Here is a 25557-nt window from a genome sequence, read left to right as displayed (position 1 = left end):
ATTCGAACTAGCTTGTCCACACAGAGTGGACCCTGAACTGGGGTTAAGGATGGCCGGAAGCAGTGCCGGCAGGGCATCAGATGAGGACTTAGAGCGTGGAGCTGCTGTCTCAGGCTAGCCGAGGGCTGTGCTTAAAGGGACCCGACCCCCACACTGGGCAGACAGTTCTCAGGGGTGCCCCGCTTGCAAAGCAGTCCTGGCTTGGATTGCCCAGAGTACCCACACTGGGCACATCACAGCACTCGGCCATCAGACCAGCTGCACTTGCCGCAGGCTGCCATCTGGGGAGAGGGGGCAATTGGGGGGCTGCAGGAGAGGTTCCACCCCCAGAGCCAGCCCAGTCCTCCCCATCGGGGGCTTGTACTCCATTCCTCCCTCACCTCCTTCCACTTACCCCTCCCTAGCCCCCCTTCCTGATGTACAAAATAAAGGACAATTGTGTTCAAAAATAGAAACTCTCTTTATTTAACAAAACTGGGGGAGACTGGGAAAAGGAGGTGGGAGAGGGGCAGAGAGAGGGTGGGAGAGGGGAGGGCAACTACAATGATGAGGGTTTGGAACAGGTCCAATATGAAGAGAGGCTAAAGAGACTGGGACTTTTCAGTTTAGAAAAGAGGAGACTGAGGGGGGATAGGATAGAGGTCTATAAAAGCATGAGTGGGGTGGAGAGGGTGCATCAAGAAAAGTTCTTCATTAGTTCCCATAATAGAAGGACTAGAGGACACCAAAGGAAAGGAATGGGTAGCAGGCTTCAAACTAATAACAGAAAGTTGTTCTTCACAAAGCAAAGAGTCAACCTGTGGAACTCCTTGCTGCAGGAGGCTGTGAAGGCTACAACTAGAATAGAGTTTAAATAGAAGTGAGATTAATTCATGGAGGTTGGGTCCATGGAGTGGTATTAGCCAGGGGGTAGGAGTGGTGTCCCTGCCCGAAGTTTGTGGAAGGCTGGAGAGGGATGGCACGAGACAAATGGCGTGGTCACTTTCTTCGGTCCATCCCCTCCAGGGTCCCTAGGGTTGGCCGCTGTCGGCAGACAGGCTACTGGGCTAGATGGACCTTTGGTCTGACCCAGTACGGCCATTCTAAGCTCAGGGGTCAGGGGTCTCAGTGGACCCCCTTGATTTTCATGCACACCTGCTCCTGGGTGGCCAGGCTGGCAGCTCTCCTGCCCTAACGGCCACTTTCCTGTGCCTAGTGCAGAGGTTGTGGACCACGTCTGCCTTGGCCACTCTGGAGTGATAAGGATTACTGTGGCTGTGTGAGATCTTATTTTGTTGACCACTTGATGGAAGAGCAGGATTGGAGAGAAGGCATAAAGAAGCGATGCATTCCATTGTATTTTAAATGCATCCTGCAGGGAGAGCGTGTCAATGCCCGCACAGGAACAGAATTGTGGACACTTCTTGCTGTCATTGGTTGTAAATAAGTCCACTGTGGGAAACCCCCAGCGAGTGACTAATTGATGGTGGACCCTGGGGTCCATTTCCCATTTGTGAGACTGAGACTCCTGCTGAGATCGGCAGTGAGAATGTCCTTGCCCGGCAGGAAGGAGGCTTGTAGGCAGATGTTGTGTGCTATGCACCAAGTCCAGAGATGGACAGCCTTCATGCACAGATGATAGGATTTTGTCCCTCCCTTCCCCATCTGTTGAAGTAAAACATTGTCACTTGATTGCCTGTAAAAATCTGAACTGTAGTATTGCATATGTGATGTAGGAAATGTTGGCATGCATAGAATACCACCCTGAGCTCTAATACATTTATGTGCAGGTTGCATTCTTGAGGGGATCATTGTCCTTCACTCGTGAGAGGGCCTCTCCAACCCAGGAGAGAGGTATCTGTCATGATGGTCGTGGACAGGAGATGTTTGTGAAAAGGTACCCCAACACACACATTTTATGCATCTGCCCACCATTCCAGGGAGCATTTGATTCTGGTTGGGATTGATTATCAGTTTGTTGATTCTGTTGAATCATGGCTTGTATGCTGTCCTCAAACAATGCTTCAATCTGGCATGCAACACTACTGACTTGGCTGCTGCCATGTATCTATTAACTGCAGACAAGTCCTTGCTGGTACATATGGACTGGCTTGAGCCAGTGATATGAAGTTCTGTATAGTCTGAAACCTTTGTTGTGGGAGAGAGGCTATGGTCTCCAAGCAATTGAGGTGAGTGCCAATAAACTCCATTCTCTGAGCTGGCTGGAGTCTTCACTTGGAGAGATTTATCTGTAAACCAAGGTTCTGAAATAGAATCCAGGTCAGAGAGATTGTACTTTGTGCCTCTTGACTTGTGCTTTCTCTTATCAGGCAGTGGTCGAGGTAAGGGAATATGGAAACCCCTTGTCCATGTAAATGCACAGCAACAACTGCCAGTACCTTTGAGAAGACCCTTGGGGTTCTGGAGAGTCTGAATGGTAGCACTGCATATTGGAAGTGTGCAGCACCCACTGTGAATGTGTGGTATTTGAAATGTGCTGAGAGAATAGATACGTGGAAATATGCGTCCTCGAGGTCGAGTGTCAACAACCAATCCTCTTTGTTTAAGGCAGGTATTATAATGAATAGGGTGACCATCTTGAACCATTGTGGTCATATGCATCTGTTGAGCTTCCTGAGATTGAGAATCAGTCTCCATCCCTCCCCGCGACTACTTTGACATGAGGAAGTAAAGGGAGTAAAACCCTTTTCCCTTGTAACAATGTGGGATGGGTTCCACAGCCCCAAGATGGAAGAGGTGGTCGATCTCCTGGAACAGAGTGTTCTGGTAACACGGGTCCCTGAAAAGGGAGGGGAAAGGTAGGTGGGAAGGAGGGAGTAAAGGGGATACTGTATCCATTCTTTATAACGTCCCATACTCATCTGTTGGTTGCGATGGAGGACCATTGATGATAGAAAAGTGCTAGATGTTGATGGAATAGGTGGATAGGATGGGGTCGTCTTAAGCAGAAAGGTGCAACCTGAGCTTCAAAATGTTTGTCTTGAAGTTGATGGCTGAGCAGTGGAGGGTTGGACAGGGGTGTGCCTCCGTCTGGTCTGGTGCTGCCTCCTTCGGTAATCAAATTGTCTTTGTGCCTGACTAAAAGGCAGAGGTCTGAGTAAAGCTTCTTTCCTGTTTGTGCTTCACTGCAAAGATGTAAATACCTAGCATCTTCAAGGTGGCCCAGCAGTCTTTGAGTGAATGAAGGGAGATGTCAGTGAAGAGCTTAGATCCCTGAAAGGGAAGATCTTCTACTGTAACCTGCGAGAACAAGAAGTCAACCTCATGTGGTGTGACGTAATATTTTCAGTCTGCCCTCTTCCAGACTGGTGGTACCGTTGCTGGTGTCTGCCAGATAGCTTTGGCGGGGTCTATGAGGGCTGGATCCATGGTCAGAGGCAATTTAGTTGCCAGGGATGTGTGCAATATACTGGTCAATTTGTGCTGAGTCTCAGGGAGGTTGACTAGGGAGACCTCAAGCATGTCTGCCACTCTTTTGTAAAGTTTTTGGAATGACTTAAAATCATCTCATGCTGTAGTACTGTTGGGAGAAGATGATGAGAGGTGTGTTGGTGGATGGTAAGAGATGAAAGACTCATCGTCACTTGAAACTGGCTCGTCCTCCTTGTGGAACACTGATCTGTCCAATGATGGTATACAGGTGGCCCTAGATGGTACTGGTGGGGTTAGTTGAGGCTGTACCTGTTGCAGTTACTGGGCTCTATAAAGGGCCTCAGGGATCCCAGTATGGCCAGTTGGCTGGCATTGGCAGCCATTGGGGTGATTGTCATTGGGGTAGAGCTTGCTGCACTTGCTTCTGCTATTGCAGTTAAGGTTGTTTAGGTTGTTAAGGTGCCTTCATGTATGAGCACCAACGAGAGGCTTGTCGTCTTCATCACTCAACGGTGGTAGTGCCGAGCCAACAGGAGTGGACAAACCTGTTATATATGGGTTTACCGTAGTGGTCCACCCCAGACCAGGGCTGTGCATGTCTTTTCGTGTCCCTGGCAGGCTTCTGGGAGCCCTGTGCATGCTCCCTGGGGGGCTTGAGGCTGGGCCATGGGGGCGGAGAAGTGTGGCAGTGTCAGCCGCACAATCAGGTGCAGCTCCTGCAGCTTTAAGAACTTCCAGGAGAGGAACTATATATTTGTGATGAGTGTGGATAGAGTAGCCAGCAGGGCATCTGTGTTATTTCTTGGAGGCCTCTTTTTTTGACAGAACTCCCTCTTCCGCGTCCACACATGCCTTTTTCTGAAAAAGCTTTTTTGGAAAAAGCATTATTCCACATAGAATGAGGTTTAACACCATCAGAAAAAGCCCTGTGTTATATTGACTTTTTGTCAAAAGAACACAATTGCAGTGTGGACACAAGTATTATTTTTCCGGAATAATGACTGATATTCCGGAAAAATGCTGCAGCGTAGACATACCTTTAGTGTTCAAACTCACCTGTTTACTGGGGTTTACTTTTATTGTTAAGTTAAACAACAAAGTTTAAACTTTCTTCTGTTCCATTCTGCATTAGACAGACAGCATCTATCCGCCAACATTTATACTTCTGTATTAGAATGAACAATAATACTGAGAAATTATACCTCTTAAATTGTAATATACCTCTGCCACTGGAAATGACTTGAATATTTGTCAAGCATCCCATATTTTAGTAGGAGGGAAGGATTGAGGCTGTCAAGAACCTCATGCATTTGATGCTATTGATGGCTCTGCATCTTAAAGGTGACACAAAAGCTAAGAGAGACACTTCTATCCTTTTTATTCTGCAAGTTTTTATTTTCTATAATTGTTACATTAAGCAAGAATTAATGCGATGAAGGCTTGTTCCTCTACCCTCTGAACACAAACAACTCCAGTTAACAGCTTGGAGAACAGGGCCTCAGTTCATATTAGAAAAGAATAGAAATTCTAAGATTTTTTTATGGTGCCTTCCTATTTTTTCAACAAACTACACAGCTAAATTGGTTTTCTTATTTTTGAATGTTCTGGGTATACTTTTTATCCCTCCACTTAAAATATCTGGAGACTTTGAGCCTTAAGAGGATAACACAGGCAGATAATATTAAAAGTTATTTTTACTAATTATGCATATCTTTTTTATCCTGTGAGAGAGGATAAAGTTTGACTATATGATCTGAATACAATTAGCTTGCATAGCAGATTTATGTGTATTACAGGATTTTTTTTAATACGACTGTGATCTTGATGGATACATAATTGTTAATAAAATGAAAGGTTGGTTTTTTTAAATATGTATTTTGGCTTTACCGCAATTTGACCATTCTCACATACCTTTTTTGCAAATATAATGTAACTTTATCTCTGAAATAAGTTCTTTGCTATTTACTTCCTAAATGCAAAGAAAAACAATCTGTTCTCATTGGAGTTAGTGCTTTTTTGTTAATTCCTTGAAAAATGGATGTGAAATCTGTGTGTTCTAACTAGGCCCATGGTTGACCCTGGTAGGGAAACTGAAACCCTCCAAACTCCTATTGGCTTGCTCACCACCCTATTGGGAGTCTTAACAATTGCCTTTGTTGTGGGAGGTAGGGCATGAGTCCATTTCTGATTCTCAGTCAATGACAGACTATTCCCCCATATTGCCTCTCTTTGATATTCTTATTGATTGAGGGTTAGCAGTAAATGCATCTTTTACAATTATCATAATTTTTATCACAGTAGCACCAATAGGTCCTCACTATACTTGATGCTGTGTATTCATGATGCTATATCTATTTTGTTGGCACAACCATAGTGAAATTAGTTTGTAACAGCACATATTTATAAGTGAATACAGTAGAGTCCCTATCATCCGACCTAAACGGGACCGACACATGGTCAGATTTCCAAATATGTCAGATAATACGGACTCTACTGTAGAAAGCAAGGGAACAGCAGATGCTGCTCCTGCTGGGACGAAGCGTCCCCAGCAGGAGCAGCATCAGCTGTTCCCTTGCTCTCTTGGAGAAGCTGCTGCTGCTGGGACGCTTCCAGGCAGGAGCAGCAGCTTCTCCAAGAGAGCAAAGGAAACAGCTGATGCCGCTCCTGCCGGGGCCGCTTTTTCCCTGGCAGGAGCAGTAGCAGCTGCTCCTAGGCTGTGTCCAGACTCAGGGTTTTTTTCGGGAAAAGTAGCCTTTTTCCGAAAAAACTTCCCCTGCGTCCAGACTCAAGCCGCGTTCTTTCGAAATTAAATCGAAAGAACGCGGCTTTTCTTTCGATGGCGGTAAACCTCATTTCACGAGGAAGAACGCCTTCTTTCGAAAGTTCCTCTTTCGAAAGAAGGCGTTCTTCAATGTAAATAGGGCTTCTTCAAAAGAGAGCATCCAGAATCACTGGATGCTTTCTTTCGAAAAAGCAAGCTGCTTTTTCGAAAGTTCAACGTGCAGTCTAGACGCTCTCTTTCGAAAGAGGCTCTTTCGAAAGTATCTTTCGAAAGAGCCTCTTTCGAAAGAGGCTTGCAGTCTAGACATAGCCCTAGAGAGCAACGGGACAGCAAGTGGGTCTGTTCTCTCGGCCTATGCTGTATCCAACCCTGCGGCTTCCGGGGACAAAGTATTCATGGGACAAAGTCCCTGGGAGCTGCAGGGTCAGATAAAGTGGAGTGTCGGATTACTCCACTGTAGCAGATTTCTGCTTGAAAACGTTCGACCTAACCGAACACTAGTTTTATATCACACATGTTCTATCTTCTTGTGTTTTGCCTGCTACTAGAACATTTGAAGGTAGCAGCTAGTTTGTTGGTAGTTTCAGGTAGGTTACTGAAGACTATGTATAGTGAATGTCATTTCATAGCTCCACATGTCATGGATGTTTGTGGCTTCTGTTGCAACTTTAGGTCTGTCAGAATTCTTTGAAGTACTGCTGTACTCCCAGTACATACTGCATACTGGAGGGAAAGGCAAAAGGAGCATATGGGCTATTTTCTATAATAAAAGTTAGAATATTGCAAGAAATGTTATTGTGTATAAATGTAAAGAATTCTCATCTGAGCTTCATTTCTGTGGGTATGTCTACACTACAGCATTATTAGAAATAGCTTATTTCGAAATAACGCACCTAAACACAAAATGCTTTTTGAAATAGTGTTTTGCTATTTTGAAATAGTGAGTCCACATTGATAGGATACTGAATTGCATTTAAGGCTGGACGGAACCAGTTCTAGCAGGGCATCAGGTCAGGAGTTTCCTTGTGTGGCTGCTGCCTGAGTCTATCTGAGACCTGTGCTTAAAGTGACCCCACCCCCCAGACAGTTGGTTCTAAGGTTTCCCTGCTTGCTTGCCTACCTCGCTGAGGGACAGCAAAGCATTTTTTTCTCTGCATGCTCTGGTTGCCTTCACTCAGGACACCACAGCACTCTGCAGCATGGAGCCAGAGCCGCCCCTGGGCACTCTGGTGCTTCTCCTGGACCTGTTGCTGCGAGCCTGGCAGCACATTGTGCAGGCAGTAACAGTCTCCCTGATGTGCCCCACTGGGGGCTTGTGCCTCATTCCTCCCTCATGTACTTCCACTTACAGCTCCCTAACCCCGCCTTCCTGCTGTATAATAAAAGACATGTGTTCATTACAACAAAGCCTCTTTATTGAACAAAACTGGGGTCGGGGGGAGGAGGAATGAAACTGAGGTGAGACTGGGGAAAGAAGGTGAGAGGGGAATGGGAAACCTGGGAAGAGGGACCTGGCAGGGGGAGGCAAGGGGAGGAAGGGGGAGGAGAAGCTCAGGGTCGGGAGTCTCACTGGCCTACCTGTCTCCCAGCACCACGGGTGTGGGGGCTTCAGCGTCCCTGGGGGCGTGGGGAGGGTGGGGAGGAAGAAGCAGGAGGGGGAGAAGGAGTGGGAGGAGGAGTGGTAGCTGGGAAGGGAGCAGGGGCTGGAGCAGTAGCAGGCAGCAAGCCCTGCCCCAGGGTCAGTGACCACCTGGGGGGCACGGACTGTCCTGCCGCCCAGGATGTGGTCCACGGCATCAAAATAGGGGTAAGGGTCTGGGTCCCCTGGTTGGGAGCTGCCCCCTGTGGCCCTAGCATACGCCTGCCACAACTCCGCCTGTAGATGGTTGCATTCCTCCATTTAGTGCGGAGATCATGGACATTGGAGGCATCCCCCCAAACCTAAATTAGGTCCCTGATCTCCGCACTGGACCAGGCAGGTGCCAGCCTTTTCCGGCCCCTGGCAGGCTCCTGGGAGCTGGAAGACTGTTCCTGGGGAGCGGTGGAGGACTGGCTGGCATTGGCTGCCTGGCTCACACTGGGGCCACTGGGTCAGGTGCAGCAACTCGTGGCTCTGCGCTGGCAGGCTTGGAGCTGGCACAGGCACTGTGGCCAGAGTCAACCCCTTTAAGGCTATGGGGATGGGGGGAGGGAGAAGAGTTTTCTTGGTTGTGCCCAGAGTGGCCCCCAGGGCACCCTAGGAAGGGCTGGAGGCCCCCTATTTTGAAATAAGCATTTACATGGTGCTTATTTCGAAATAGCAATTTAGAAATTGGCACTATTCCTCATGGAATGAGGTTTACCAAATTCGAAATAAGCCCACCGCTATTTTCATTTAATTTTGAAATAGTGGTTTGGTTGTGTAGACGCTGGTACAGTTATTTCGAAATAATGGCTGTTATTTTGAAGTAACTTTGCTGTGTAGACATACCCCCAGTGAAGAAAGAATTGACCTGGACATTTTAGTATGTGGGTCAAATTGCATTTACCTAGAAATTAATTAGTGAAGCACTAAATATGGAATGTTGTAAAATAGAATGGAATATGATCAAGTTTATTGTTGGATGACAGATAGGGCAGTGTTTTTTCTTATGTGATTCAAATTGTTCTATTAGGCCCCCATTCAGCAATGAATACTATGTAGGTGAAGATGGCTACTCATACAGACCCCATTGACTTTCATGGAACTGCATAGAGCCATATGGGTCATTTTGCAATAAGGGCCCAAATTATTATAATCACATAAACCATAGCCTTTATTGTGTCAGCACTGATGAGAGCAACACAACTGTAATAACAAAGCACTGTTTCTGTTGCATAGGAGAACATATTTTGATATGAAAACAATTCTATTTCAAGCTTCCAAAGGATAATTATTGAAAATGCATTTTTAAAATCTTAGAAAATATGAAAAATAACATAATAGAATCCTTTAAAGTACACTTTATCAAATGGAGGTATGTCTATACTCTGAAAATTCACATTAGCAGGCAATGGGTAACTGGGAGCAACCCTTATAATATCTGTACTAAAAATCACAAATTGCAAGTGAACTTTCTACTATGCCTTTGTAATGATAGTTTGGGAACATGGTGATCTAGAGCACTGGCATCCAACATTTGCAGAAAGAGGACCAAACATATTATTTCAAAAAGTCATAAGGCCATAATCAATACTCAGAGATATATTCACTGACCTACTCTGCACCATGTTGCCTCCCAATCAGAACCACCTGCAACTCCTCCTGTTGAGGAGTCTCCTATCACGGAGGAATCACCAGAGAGGATAAGACCAGTGTATTCAGTTGTGCCTCTTTCCCCACAGCTTCTGGTACAAGTGGGAAGCATAGAATGGAGTGGCATGATGAAGATGGAGGAGAGTCTGAATGGTGGTGGCTGACTCCCAGTTAACTACTGCAACTGAGAAGTCCACCGGGTACTGTGTAACCTGTGTTAGTTCAGAGAAACTGGGAGAGCTTAACTGTACATTAGTTTAGAGTGTAAGATCTATTTAGATCATGCACTGTTTGGGAAAGAGCCCATCTTTGTGGTTGGATCTTTTAGGTTCTGCCACTATACAAACAAATAATAACTGGCTGCTGGTTCTCAATATCTCCTCTTTTTTCACTCTCCTGAACTGCTTAGGTGGCTGTACATGGGATTTGTTTTAATGAGTAAACAACCTGTGAGTTTTACACTTCATTAACCAGGAAAACTTTGTGTGTTCAACATCAGAGCAGTGAGATCTTGGGAAAACCTGTGTGGCATGGTCATAGGATGAGCTCATATAACATCACGTGAGAATTTACAAATGAAAATATGAGGACAGTGGCTCTTAATCTTTCCCTTGTCAATAACTTCTCCCATTGAGTAATATAATAATAATAGATTGGTCATGCACCTCTAACACCTGTTTGCAGGTCAGGAACCCCACACTGATAAATGGTGCATTAGAGCAATTATGAAAATATTACAGGAAGACCCCCCCAACTCATGAATAAGTTGTGTTCCAAAAGTTCATTTGTTAGTCTGTTGTCTGGAGTTCCAAATGCATTTTCCATAGAAAAAAATGCCATAAATGATAATTAGATTCCCAGGCTAGCCCACAAAAGCCTATTTAACCCATAATGTAGCTAAAATACTGTATAACTGCAATACAAAATTGTAGAAATATTTTTTTATTTAAATTTGAATGCTGGTGCTTGAGGAAAGGCAAGTTTAATTGGAGGAGGATGAGGTGGCAGTTGGAGATTCTTGAAGAGGACTTCTGGGCAACCCGCTTAGGCTGCACCTAGCCTCTGTTCACCAGGAAGTTTCGAGTAGTGCAAACAATGATTTTAGATTAACTCATCCTATAGCCATGCCACATAGGTTTTCCCAAGATTTTACTGCTCTGATCTTGAATATACAAAGTTCTCCTGGTTAATGAAGTGTAAAACTCACAGGTTGTTTACTGTAAATAAATAAAAGTAATTATTACTGCACAATTTTAGACCATACGAATAACATCAAGAGGCAGTGGAGTAAATTACTGAGCAAACTCTTTAATGCAGCATTGAGTATCTTATCTAATATATTCAGTAGTCATCATTACAGCTGAATAGTTCTATACTTCATATGTTACAGAGCAAAATTTAGAAATTTCTTCAATAATCAGTGTATCATAAGATAGAAATACACAATGCACTTGAAACTCTCCACAAGAAATTGAATAAAAAACCAAAGTTTCTATTTTGATACCAATAATCTTCATGTTATTTGTACCAGTCACTTGAGAATCCGACTGCAGTTTTACAAATGGCTTTCCCCACTCTGTACTATGAGTAGCTGAATATGGAGTTTTCATAGCCCTAAATATGGACTTGAGTTGAGCTGAAAATACTATAGAAAGCCACCTTGTGTATACTGAAATTTAAAATGGCTGTATTTTTTACAAAAATATAAAACATTTGTAAGTAGCAAGGGTGACCTCCAGTGTGCAATAGGTTTATGCCACAGCATCTTAAAAATAATATATATTGCTTTGTTGGCCCATTATAGATTATGAGTGCTTTACTAGATCAAGTATAAATTTAATTTCTTGCATAAAAGATAAGACTGAGCATGACATTTATCTTCCACTTTTAATTGTGATTTTCAGGTAGGAGCATTTACAGCTTGAAAGTATTATACTGAATATCAAAAGAAAAGGGAATTGTATAAACAAAGAAAGTAGGGGGAAAGTATGTTTCTTTGCAAATGCTGAAACACAGATTATGGTGATCTAACTTTTTTAGAAGTCAACATAAATTTAACATAATATTTATAATATTGTAAATTGAGGAGGTTTTTTAACAGAATGCTGCAAACATTGCATATTATGCATAACATATTCAGATTACACAATTGCTCGCTATGGAAGAATGTAACTATTAAACTATAGAATACATTTACATAGTACCATATATGAACTTGAAAATATTCTAGAGTTCAGGGAATAATAATCTTATATTTCACTTATACTAAAGAGTTTTACCTATGAAAATCTAATATCTTACCACAATGTGTAATATAATCCATATTAGTCTCTTATTCTGAATAGTTCTCAGTACAAAAAATACCTAAAGTCTATCATTCCAAAAGGTAATTCATTATGCTGATCTTTTCATTTCAGAAAGATGTCAGCTGGATAGCTCTGAATGAAACTTCAGTCAATCAGATATCTTTAATGAAACCATAACAAATATAATAAAAATAAATTCAAATAGTAAGAACATTCTTGCAAATTCTTTTTTTGCTGTCAACTTCAAAACATAATTTACCTTTTGCTAGTTCATTTTAATTTTTTTATAACAAATTAAGAAGTTTTTTTTTAAGCTAACTGCAAACACACAAAAGATCTAATTATGGGTCCCTACTCGTACCACGGCCTGTTAATGTAAGTGTTTTTCAGGGTCTGCCAGTGTTTCCAATATACATCCCTACTTCCAGAGGCTTATAATGTGAACATTAAAATTTTGCTTCTGTTTGATTCTTGGCATTCTGTACAAGATATGCTAAAATGTTTTTTTTTAATGAATTCAGTAACAGTTGAGGCATTTTAAAGCTATAACTGTGGTGGAAATTGTAGAGAGCTTAAAGCTTTTTTTGCATTGATCATTTAAAAACATCTTACTGTTTAAAAAACCCAAATGTTTTGCACTTGTTATCTTAAAATAAGTGAGGGACCACCATTACAGCACGTGGGCCAAATCATATTTGCCTTACTCAGTCAGGCACTCATAATGAAGACAATGAACCCATTTTCTTGACTAAGATTAGAGGGATTTGGCCTTGTAGTTTCAAATTATGGAGCAGTAGGTAGGCTTTGAAATACAAAATATAATTCTCTTTCCTTGGATTTGCTATGCATTATCTTGTCAGGTATTTGTGCACTGGTTACTATCATCATCCTCATTGCCCTTCATGCCCACTGGCATATAGGGCAGCAACAAAGGTCCTCCACTTCTGTCTATCTCTGGCCAGACTCTCAATAGTACCCCAAGTGTGATTCATGCTCTTCACTTCTACTTCAGTCATCTGGTACCATGTTGTCTTGGGTCGTCCTCATTTCTGCTTCCCTTCAGGGGTCCAGTGCACAGCAATCTTAAAGAGCTTCCATCTTTCCTGAGCACGTGCCCAATCCATCTTCAGCATTTTTCCATAATGACTGTAGACATGTCATCTTTTTTGCACCACACAAGCAGGTCCTGATTTGAAATTATTCTTGGCCAAAAAATATGGAGGATCCTCCAAAGACTTCTGGTGTGAAAAGTCAACAATTTATTGAGGTCATACGCTATCATCTGCTAGCATTCTGATTCATATAATAGTTAGTGTTGATAAAACTTCAGTTTGGTATGGACGCAGTACTGTGATGACTTCCATACAGCATTCAGACTCATGAACACATTACTGGCTTTACTGAATCCGCTCTGGATATCGCTTCAGATGCCTTCATCTTGCCTGATAATACTTCAAGTATGTAAAAGCTCTCTATGATAGATAGGTTATGGACATCAATCTTAACTGATGCTGGTGCCTCAATATTTAGGGTCATGACTTCTGTCTTCTTCTGGCTAACTCTTAGTCTGACCTGTTTTCCGAAAGTGCAGTCGATTTGTCTTCTCTTGCATATGATGATGTGCATGGGAGAGCAGCACAAGGTCATCAGCAAAATCAAGGTCCTCTAATGTGGAGAAGCCAGTCCATCTGATGCTTCTTGGCTCATCTTCTGTTGTACGCCACATAACCTAGTCAATGACTAAGTTAAAGAGCATCAGAGACATGACGCATCCCTGCCTTACTCCACTCTTAACTTCGAAGTGTAGATCATTGTTCCCCATGCTGCATGTGAAATTGTTATAAAATCTCTTAATAAGCTTGTTGTGGTATTCCATATGCTCTCAGAATATACCAAAGACTATCCCTATGAATGCTGTCAAAGGCTTTTTTGAAATCAATAAAGTTGATGAACAACTGCCTCTGCCATTCAATGCATTGCTCAATGATGTTACGCAGTACAAACATTTAATCTACACATCCCCATCCTTTACACAAGCCAGCTTGTTCTTTCCTCAGTGATTTATCAACAGCGTCTACAATCCGCTGAATAATGATCTTAGCAAAGATCTTGCTTGGCACTGAAATGAGTGTGATGCTGCGCCAGTTGTTACAGTCATTGAGTGCTCCCACTGGTAACTAAGGACTGCTTAATTAGATATTGATATGTAATGGCCACTGGAACTGTTATGGTGTAGTGTGTTGATAGTTTAAAAGGAGGAAACATTTTAAACTATATTTAATGATGATTCAGGATATTGTGTCACTATGCAGATTAGGGAGGTTTTCAGTATGCTCATTGTTCCAGTCATGCTGGGAAAAAGACAAGATGCAATGGATGGGGTTTAATAGGGCAGCAACTTGATTCACTTACCGCATTCTGGGAATACTTGGTAATAAATCATACAATGCAGGTTGTCATTCTTTCCTTAATTGTTTCCACCTATTTGGGAAGGCTTCTATCTGCTGTCCCCATTCTCAGTCTTGTCTCAGCAATGGCCCCAGTGCCTTTTCCACATTTAAGAATTAAAGGGATCTGGAAAAAGGGATAATATGTGGAGTCTCTCTGCTGCACTAAACTCCAATTGCTCCATTCGGTCAAGTTTCTCCTTCCCATTCTCATAAACCAATTCAAATGACTAGCAGCCTTTTTTCTTTTTTGGCTTGATGGACAAAAATCTATCACAGTCAGTTACCGTGAACACATTGTTTAAAGATTGGTGACTTTTTTCAATGAAATGCAGTATTAAATTAATTTCTATACTAGACATCAGGTTTTTTGTTTTGTTTTAAAAATGTGATTTTGTTTGAGTACAACTTAAAGTTTAAAACTATCAACACATATTAATGTTGTTTCTATATTTTTCTAAAAGTATGAAAAAGTCTTAGATTTCCAGCTCCTCAAGAAAGAACTTATCTCTTCATATATTTGCACAGCAATTTATGCAACTAGGCATCAATTTTGATATGGGCCTCAGAGCACAATAGTCATTTACATTCCAAATAATAACAACAGTAATATGTAACAGATTAGATTAAGGAAAACATTTCAACATTACATTTGAATTTCTTTGATTATGTGGGAATAAAACAAAATCAGACTTTTTTCGATCCTTTAACACAGTAGAAATTTTATTTCTCTAGAATTATTTTTATCTGTGGCACTTCACAAATTAACTATAAATTAGACTTAAGTCAAGATAAAACTGATATTATGAATTGAGGATGCATTTTTGCCTGTTCCCATAATGCATATGAAACCCAGTTCTTCTCACACAGACACAACTCCTATTGAACACAATGGGTCAAAAGCAGCAATCAATGTCTAGGCCTAATTCAGCAAAGTAGGAGTTGTAGCAGAATAATGATATAGAACTAGGGTCACTGCATTGAATTACATATCCTGAACTGTTTATTTCTCCCTAATTGATGATACATATATATGCATAAAAGATATAAGGGCAAATTAAAATTATGAGTATGCTCAGATACCATATTAAAGCATGAATGAAAATATATCCTGTCGAGCAATTGAAATTAACATACAAACTTACTCATATTTTATTTAAATTGTACATAATATAGATTATAGTTACACAAAATAGATATAGTGTTCTTTTTGTGTATCAATCTCTCAAGTGTCAGTTTTCCAGCAGTGTTAGATATTCTCTGATTTTTGAGTAAGGCGGGATTTTGTGTGTGTGCTGTTTTGGTTTTCTGTGTTCTTCTAATGCAGTGTTTTGGCAAACTCTGCAAGTTTCTTAAATGAAGATTTTTTTCCCCCTCTTCTATGCATCTGGAGACCATTTTAATTCACTTACCAGCTAAATCCTCAAAGGGACTGGTGTATATGGTAACACAGGAGCCAATATCCTAGCTATCAGTTTTCATACAGCCAGGCTGGACCTTTACATTACTGCTGCCCCACATTTATTGTTCCTTCATTGTAACTGTCAGCATTTCCTGACAGCACATTATGGAGCACATGGCTACAAAGTCGGTATCAATCAGTCCATGATCATGCAGATATAAGTAGTAGACTATTGATAATGGACCTTAAATCAGATCATCATGGCTTAGGCATTAGATTCTTAAAAGGCAGCAACCCTGTGGGATCGCCGTCTTACTGGCACCTGTTACAAAGCACACAAACTAAGCTTTTACTACCAATCAGCTACAACTTTCTAAGAATCAATTTTTAAAAAACACCATTGCACTAGGTAATGCATTCTGAAAGTAGAGATAGCAATTAATACAACTTTTCACTATACCGCCTTTAAATTACATGCAGTAGAAATATTACACAATACCTGCCATTACACTAATGTTCTTTTCCTCCCATTGATAACAGCAGTTTTGTTGTGCTTTGAAAATGTCTTACTTCAAAAGCACTTCAACTTGATATGGCCATTTAACAAGAAAAGTGAGAGAATATGTGTAGTTTAAAAAAGCTCTTCACCAAATTGAAAGCACCATGTTAAAAACAAAAGGATCTAATTTGTCCCAGACATAAATAATAAAACAAAACAAGAGTTGCATGCAAATTTAGCAACATAAAATTTAAGGTGATAAACAGAATGGAGCCTGGCTTCTTGTTTAGTATTCCTTAGTTATCACCATAATTGCTGCATGTCTGTCATCACTAGGAAAAGAAAAAAGTGTCTATCTCTCAGCTGCTCCCCTGCTTGTTTTGTTCACTGTATTCTTGTAAAGTGGGAGAAAATAAGTGTCATTTAATGAATAGTGCTATTCTTTGTCTGACAGCTTCATATCTGTTAGGTGTAGGAGGCCTAGTACTTTCCTTTTCTGATAATGTTTTTGACAGTGTGCTAAATTCCTCCCCCAAAAGGCCGGCGTATATATTCTGCTAAAAGGGGCTTCATCTATCCTGAATGGGTGCCCTCTTTTAACCCCCTTCAGCTTCTGTTCTTACATTAATTGAGCTGATCAGATTGAGCATATGAATTTGTCTTTGATGTATTCGTATGTTTAGTTGACGCAGCTCGCTTTCTCATTGGCAGCGGACAGAGCTCTCAGACAAATAGGACTGTTGCCATGGTAACAAGCAATAGCTAGGGATCTCTTGAAAAATATTTTTATTTCAAAATTCAAACTGGAAAATTCTCACTGGATATGGTTTTCAGTTCTAAACGTGTCATGTCTAATGATGAATGCAATTAGGAATCCCACCAGTGTTTTAAATAATAAATTAGGCTAATTTTCTAGGCCTGGCATGATGACATACAAATAGTAAAAAGGCATCTTTTCTTTTTTCTCCATGACAAAAGACTTATTAATGACTTTTGTTCTTAGGATTTCAAAATTAATAGAATGGTAGACTAATGATACTGCCTTTTTTATGTGCAGAAAACCAGAGGCCTAGAGGTAAACTTTTTTTTAAATACTTCAAGCTGCTCTGATATTTGGTTATTCCATATAAAAGCAGGTAAAAAAAATCCTTCTACAAATGTTGAAAGCTGTAGCAGTTGGTAAATCTCAGAGGATAGAAAATGCCCATAGCCATTTTTAATTACTGAGCATGAAAAAAGGATGGATGTTGAACATAAGTTTTGTAGGCCCCTACAATCTTAGAATACCAGGATTTTAATTCTTAAGATCTCATTTGAAATACAAAGAAACAATGAAAAGAAAAAGGCTTAACTGTAGAAAAGGACTGATGATTAGACTATGATGATTAGTAATTAAAATACATATTTTGTATTATTCTAGCTGCTATTATTTTCCCTAGAAATTAGCTTCCTGACTTCAGCTTTTAAGATACTGCCTGTCAATGCAGAGTAATAGAGTTTCAGGGTTCTGCCTCAACATGTAATTATACTACAATGAAACCCATTGATATTATCATCTTTTATGCTACTTCCAATTAGTCTTGTTCAGTCTTTAAGGGTCAATCCCCTATGTCTTAGTATTGAGTTAAATGTTAAAACTCAGAACATCTATGATTTGATGTCAATTACAAGAAAAATGAGGTTATATTACAGAGATTCCATTTACGTTTATGTAGTAAATCTGTGAATTTGATAATGTGTATGTGGTCTTACTAATCATTACCCTGCATCTTACACTGGGGGTATTTGTTGGGCTAGCTGGGAGAAGAAAACAATTCTTGATGATTTGAGTGGAGAGGGATGTAGGGAAAAAAATTCTTGATGGCTTGGGAGGAGACACGGAACTACTAGAAAAGGGGCTGGAGCTAACTCATCACCCAGGAATGAGGAATTTTAAAGGGTCAGCTTGTACTGGGATCCTTTTATTCATGGAGCAGGATCGGCAGTACCCACTATACTCTAGTGCAGTGTTTCTGAAAGTGTTCCATGAAATCACTTTGAGAAACACATTAACTGACTACTCCGGTTTGTTTATTTACTAGCACTGTGGCCACGGAGCCTTGTGACTCCCATTGGCTCTGCTTCGTCTTTTGCAGTCAAAGGGAGCAGCAGGAAGTAAACATGGAACACTTTCAGAAACACCGCTCTAATGATAAATATACCAGGTTATTAGCTATATCTCCTATGGACATTATGCTAGTCATTCCATTCAGGGGCGCTGGGAAAGAATTTTTCTCTTACGACCATATTGGCCAGGTGCAGTTAGGTTTTTTCACTCTCTCACTGCAGGTTCAGTTGGGCCCAGTTCATCCAGAATATAACGGGTGGTAGGTCATATGCTGCAACTTATTATTTAAGTATATAGTGATGTTCAGTGCAGGTATTCCATAAAAAAAAGCATACAGTAATGGATAAATGTCTGGGGAGAGGTGCTCAGTAATTGAGTGAGCTGGCAGTAGTTGGGGACTCCTATGACTGGAACAGCATGGCACCAAACTCCATCATTTTAATCTACCTTACCCCTCCTATGAGGGGGGTTGTTGGTAAGCTCCCAGCAATTGATTCCCTGGATAGATCTGAATGGAAGGGAGGGAGCTACTAAAGGCACACCTCCACCCCGATTAATTATGGGATAAAACAAGGGAGTGTTACCCACATTGTGCATGTTATCTGCTGGATAGTCCCAGACATCTAATAATAAAGATGCGGCCTGACGAAACCCATAGAAAATGTCTTCTTTCAGCGCAACCAGACAAAATCTGTAAATCAGAATCATACCAAAAAAACTGATGGCATGATGAAAAGAAACTTAAAGAAATACTGGAGAGAATACCTGTTGCTCTGTTAGGTATGTGAGTCTTAAGTATGAATTCCTTACTCTCTGGATGCTCTGAGAGAAAAAGACTAACTATATAAAACATATAAGTGGAAGAAAAAATAGTTCTAATCTTCCATCTTTTATTTGTTTTAGAAGAAAAATGTTTTACATAATGGAGTTTCAAGTAAGCTAAAGAGAGGATCTGCAATATAATTTATAATATAATTAGCAACATATTGTAGATATAAGGTTCTGCATGGTAATCCAACAGCATGTTATACGCACGGAAGTCAATGGAGGTCTTATTATTGACTTCAATAATGCCATTTTACTCTGTTAAAGCAAATGAAAGCAAAATCCCAGGCTCATCTGGTTAGTAGATTTAAGAATGAAGTCCTTCTCTCTACAGCTAGTTGTCCGCCCCAGTGACAGATTTATCAAGTGTAGATTTGACTGCTGAAGTGATTACAAAATATAGCATTTCCAGTTCTTAACACAGAAGATAGAGTTAATAGGAACCTACTTTATGATTTTGTTATAAAAAATGATTCTGTCCCTTTATAAAATGTTTGTTGTGAATTTCTATTGTTATTCTTTCAACCATTGTTCACTTCTCTTTATTATTTCTATATAGATATACATAATCCCCCAGTATTATTAAGATGCATAGATTTTATATTTTAATCTCTTTCACTTACTTGCTTTTATCTGAAAAAATGCTAGAATTATACAAGGCTGGGGAAGGTAGAGTTTAACATGGCACCTTTCAAAAGCACCAAGTGTTATAGAGTTATCCAATAATACAACTCATTGTTGTGCAACATGTAAACATTAATAACAATAGTTAACAAGGGAAAGATGAAAACCTATTTCATTTTCACTAAGAAGGTTCACAAAATTACACTGTCTAACCATTTGATTCAAAAGTAATCAGAGATCATCACAGTCCTTAATCATTAATTCATCTAGTCATAGGTGTTAAACTAACTTCATCAGTACATAAGAGAAAGGTAAATTTAGAGCTTTAAAATACTCTCACGGAATATTAAACAGGGTGGACCTTTGTCCATCTTGATAGAAAAAAGGAGCTTCCCCTTTAATTTTACGAGTGGATCATTTCCCCTTTAAGGCCTCCCTGCAAGAGAAGGCACCGGATTACTGAATCCTGGAAGAGGCAGAAAGCACTTCAGCTGGACTGGGAAGGCATGGGCTTGCCTTCTGCCCTTCTGATGATGAGAAGATCAGTAGTTATTTTAGCACTGGATTGTGCTAGCCAAAGCTCTCTTTATGTTCAGTGTAAATATTCCATAGATAATGGATGCAGTGATCAGATAAAATGGATTGGTAGAAGACTTAAAGATAAAAGACTCATTAAAGGATTGAGAAAGGGAGTTCAAGGCTCCCATGATGAGTGTGGCCAGGGGTTGACCCCCCCTTGACTTGTATAGCCCCACTTATCAAGGGGAGAGAAGCGGGATCCCAGCAGGGAGTTGGCTGGGAATTGAAAGGGAAAAAGGAATGCTGATGAAGCCCCAGAGTTGATTATGGAATTACCTGCACTGTATAATTTTGTCTAACAGTTACTCCCAGATATTAAAGACTAAAGTTTTGACCTAATTAAAAGCACATCTCGTTGCTTCCTGTCCTTCCAGAATAGCCAGACAATGAAAGTCATATTTGAGGATCAGGAAAAGTACATGTTGGCTTTTTAAAAAAAATCTGAATAATATATTTCTCCTTTCACACCGTATCCTTTAATATCCTAATTCTTCAGAAATAAATCGGAAGTCTCAGTAGGGAAAGACTGAACAGAAGCCAAAAGGCCCTCAAAAACTACATCATGCTCAATATTAGCAATATATAACAGTTCATAATCCTTAAAGTACTTTAAGGGAAAGAAGTCAGCAACCATTTAAATTGATTCTATGTCAGCAGAAATCATGTATATCCAAAAGGCACATGTGAATGCTTTAGCAATTCATATTATTTTGAGTTTTTTAAACAAAAGGAACACTTTTTTAAAAAAATAGTAAATATTGAATAAAATATTTAAATGATGTCATAGATCTGAGGAAAATAAGCATTGATAGCTTTAAACCCAGCATATTATAAAACCGTCCTATAGCGTGCGCAGTATGAGATAACTTGACCTTAGTTTTTGGTCAATTAAACTCAGATTGTTAATGTTATATCAATATAAATGTTTAGTTTGGACACACAGATTGTGGAAAATTACATCATGCATATTTATTGACAATTCTGATTTTCTGAGAGACTGTGTAATTCAGATGGTTTGAATTTAGTTTTTAATCTATTCCTTGTTAGATCTTTCAGGCCAAGGTTCATCCCTACTAAAAATAGTAAGAAGCATTTCTACAGTAGGAACTCTGCACTGTTGCATCCTGAAATACAGCTCTGTAATTAAGAGAGACAAGTATTGTGATTTGTCAATTGATTTTGAAAAGATTAAAACACATGGAATATTTTGTGATTTTGTTGCCTTGTATGAGATTTTGTACTATAGTAATACAGCTGTTTTCTTATTTCCCATTTCTACAAGATTGTACTGCACCTGATCTAAAGCCCTTTGAACTTAGACCCATGGTGAATACATCCTGCTACAATGGAACAAAATAAACTGTCGCTAATAAAATAAATCCCATTCAATATTCAGTGTAATAATGAAGACAAATGGAATGACTTTGCCTTCTAACATATGATCACTGGAAAAATTAAATCCATACCTGAATTAATTCCAACTAAACAACCTTTGAAAATTCAAATACTAAAAAGATAATGAAAAAATGCATCATTCAGACCAGAGAATTTCAAGAGATATCATCCCCAAAGGTGTTAATCTACATCACAGCCTAACAAATATTAATATAGTAGGATGGCAGTTTCTAAAGGTTTACTTTCTCACAAATAATGCAATATTTCAAAATATTAAAAATAGTATATTTTAATTCTTTTTCTTAATCCATTCCAATAACTTAGTTTATACAACAACTGAAGAAACCATCTGCTCTCTATGTTACTATTTTAAAGATGAAACTCATTTTTATGCACAGGGCCAGCCCACAGCATCACTTCAGCCACACGTGAGCCCTGAAATAGAACTTAAAGCCTCAAATCAGTAAACCTTTTAAGCACTTGCCTAATAGTAAGCACGTTTTTGTCCCATTCAAGTCACATCCTGAAGGCCCCAGTAAACCACAGCAGTTAACTTGACTTCAGTGGGACTTACCTTCTGTGCTAATTTAGGGACTAACTGATGCATAGGCTTTACACTAGCCCTTTGCACAGGAATGAATTTCAATTTTCATTCTTCTTATTATTATTACAGTTATTTATTTTACATTCCAAACATAACAAAAACTTAAATTTAACAATTTTGAGTCTGATTAGAAAATGCATTAATAAAACATCTGCATAACAATTTTTCAGTGTGCTGTATATGAATTATTATATAAGTAATATAGAAATGGCTCAAATATTTATTACTATGAAGTATTTATAACTAGTGTAAATTTCTTATTTGGTAGACTATTCAATAATCTTTGTAATCTATATTCATACTTTATACTACAGCTGTAGCAATAAAATGACTGAAACTGTATTTCTCTTAATATTTAAATAATATATTAAAATTTAATTTTCAGCACCTGGAAGAATCTTTTTGTGTGCCAGCAAATGAGTTAGTTGGGCCTGGAGCTCCTATACATATGGGACTAAAAAACAACCTATCACAAATAATTACTAAAGCTAGAGCAGCTGTACTCCCCACACTAGTCATTCGAAAACCAGGTCAAAGTTGCAGGATTTCTCCCCCTCTCCCCACCCCATTTTCAAGGGTGTCTGCTAATAAATTCTGTGGTACTTATCTTTTTATTTTTCTATTATTTTAAAATTACTCATTTTTTCTAATAATAATTGCAATGGGGCCATTAACAATGTTAGCATTCTAAACACTTAAAAAGAAATTAAATACATCTATTTTATAGATTATAAAATATGAATTATTTTGAAAATGCATGTATTTGTTGATTCCATTAACAAAATTATTCTTACGGGGTTGTTATATTCTTTTTGAATAACACATAAGCAGAAGCTGTAACTTTGTAAGTTATATATTACTGATATATACTACATGCACAGTGCTACTATGTGCCTCAATGATACTATACACTATTTTTAACAAAATACAATGTCATCTGGCTCATATACAAAAGAAAGATTATTATAATAGGTTTTCATCTATTTTATGTTAGTAGTTTTCAAATGGAAAGTGAATATTTCTTTTAAAAGCATTTTCTAAATTATGTGCTTTCAGACACACTGTTTTTTCAAGTGTCAACGCCTTTCAAGAAGTTGCTTTCTAGAAACCATTACCAACTTTATGATTGTGAAGAACTGACGATATGCCATCTTTCTCTTATCTCCCCTCTTCTCAGAATTTTGGCTAGAATATATTTAGAAAAGTATAGTTCATTTCACCATTTTTCTGGGACTCACATTTGTTTACTGAGAATCGGGTAATGTGAAAATAAAAATGAAATCTGTACTTAAAAAAATAAAGCAAGGAGGACAAACACATTCTTGTACATAAAAATAAAAAGTTCTATAATGCAAAACATATTTTATACTGGTGTACACAGAAAGTAAACTTTTGTGGAGATGCACCATGCATTTATATGCTATTACCTTCAATCATTTTAATGCAAGTCTTTCATACTACCACCATGCTAACAAGGCATCCAATTTGCTAAACAATGAATACTGAAAATACGTTGAAAAGGTACAAATGACTGTCCAAAGAATGACACTGAAAAATATGAAGTAACAGCTCTACCTCAAGATAAGCCTCACAATTAAAGAGTTTTAATGAAGAGAGCCTTCAAAGGCTAAATCAGGAGGCATTGATTAGATTGCCTCTAACTTTGTGTTTTGACACCTTCGTCTTTCGTGGCATTATATTGTCTCTGTGCATCTTACAAAGGAAGCATTTTACTAAGCCCACACATGAACAAGAGACAGCAGTGCTTATAAAAGAGACTGTCAAGGGTGCGAGCCAAAATGGGTCTCATTTGGATTTCAAGTGAAGAAAACTCCTAATGCATTTCATTACAATGTATGCGAACCTCTGAAAAGAAGGATGGATTGGGATTCTCATCCCTATTAATTTATTGAAATGGATTCAGTTTTTTCTTGTATATCAGGAGAGACCATGTGTTTCAAGTAAGGTAACAATATTATAGTCCCAAATAACCAAATATGCTATGATGCAGTATGCCATTCTGTGTGAGATTAAGAGGATGCAATTTTCTTGATAGTTGGGATTTGGGGTTAAAAATAAATCCTACAATAGAGTGGCAACAAATAAATATTCTTTGTTACTATCAGTTTTAAAGATATGATCAAAGAGCAGTGCAACACAGGGACTGATTCAGTCTTTGTTACCACAGCAGGCTTTTTCCTATTTCAAATCATAACCCCCCCCCCCCACCGCAACTACTGTCATTCAGACACTGCATGTTATTTCACTGAAGAATTGTGTTTATGATGTATTTAAGATAACACCAATAAAAGTTGTATTTTATGAAAAGACAGCAGAAAGGAAAGGAAATAAAGTAAAAACATTTCAAACACTGTAACATATAGATTTACTTAACTCCAACAGGATGGCAATAGTTACTAAATCACCTATTATGTTATTCATAGTAAAAAAAAAAAGTTTATATTAATACTTATATTTGCCTTTTCCCCTTATAATGTTGATAATAAAACTTACAATATGCTGTTCAAAAAACTGCAAAACACTACATAACAATGCCATGGTGCAAATCCCTTATTTATGCTAAATAATGTTACAAATACACACTATAAAATATAAGGCATATGCTCTCATTGTTTTTAACACCATTAACATTTAGAAATGATTGATCATGCTATACCAATAACATTCAGTGAGTTCAAAGCTCATCTATTTTTTATGTAAATCTTACAACCTGCTAGTTAAATTAAAGGTTAAATATACATAAAGTCTTAGAATAAAATACAAAGTAGGTGTTTCATATGTATGTAGTTCATATGTACAGAATACACACACACACAAAGAAAAATGGTACTACATATATACTTTTAGCTCCACTTATGAAAGCTGAAAATTAAAAATATACCAAGCCTTCACCTATAAGGTTAATGAATATAATACATAGAACAGTAAGTAACTATGCATTACATATTTAGTTACCTGGAATGACATCATAAACTATAAAAAATGCCAATGAAATAACAGAAACAAACATAGTGTTTCAGCTGTCAACAAGCATTTTATTTCAAATTGGAGAACAGTACTGTTTAGTTAATTTAATATAACCTATTTTAGTAAAGCTTGTGTGTGTATATGTATATAATTTACTTGCATATGTACAACCCAGGTAAAAATGAGCACATCAGTTTTATACATATGCATACAATACATGTATATACATATGCATATAGTACAATCCCAATTATCTTAAATGTTTGGAGACATCAACATTTGGATAAACAAACTTGTGCATAATGGGAGAGTTAATGGGTAAGGATTCACGCCTAGGGATATAACCTAGATTT

The 25557-nt window shown here is 38.8% G+C and overlaps 1 protein-coding gene and 1 long non-coding RNA gene across 13 annotated transcripts in view; one reads left to right on the top strand and one right to left on the bottom strand.

The window, feature by feature from the left end:
- The window catches only part of KIAA0825 (KIAA0825 ortholog), a 380197-nt gene that overhangs the window by 117197 nt on the left and 237443 nt on the right, over nucleotides 1-25557 (bottom strand). The window contains exon 21 of one of the 12 annotated variants that reach the window (XM_075932141.1): nucleotides 11982-14308. The exons of the other annotated variants lie outside the window; for them this stretch is intronic. Coding sequence (XP_075788256.1) covers nucleotides 14299-14308 — 10 coding nt within the window. The 3' untranslated portion in view covers nucleotides 11982-14298. Of the gene's footprint in view, nucleotides 1-11981; nucleotides 14309-25557 lie in introns of those variants that run through there. 12 annotated transcript variants of the gene reach the window in all.
- LOC142829903 (uncharacterized) lies at nucleotides 1769-11945 on the top strand. The gene is made up of 3 exons (XR_012904811.1): nucleotides 1769-1876; nucleotides 9518-9628; nucleotides 11846-11945. It is a non-coding gene; the product is annotated as an uncharacterized LOC142829903 (long non-coding RNA).

Source organism: Pelodiscus sinensis, chromosome 6 (assembly GCF_049634645.1).
Source record: "Pelodiscus sinensis isolate JC-2024 chromosome 6, ASM4963464v1, whole genome shotgun sequence".
Taxonomy (NCBI): domain Eukaryota; kingdom Metazoa; phylum Chordata; order Testudines; family Trionychidae; genus Pelodiscus; species Pelodiscus sinensis.
The sequence above is the reverse complement of the archived record's forward strand: the minus strand, read 5'-3'. Positions and strand labels throughout refer to the sequence as shown.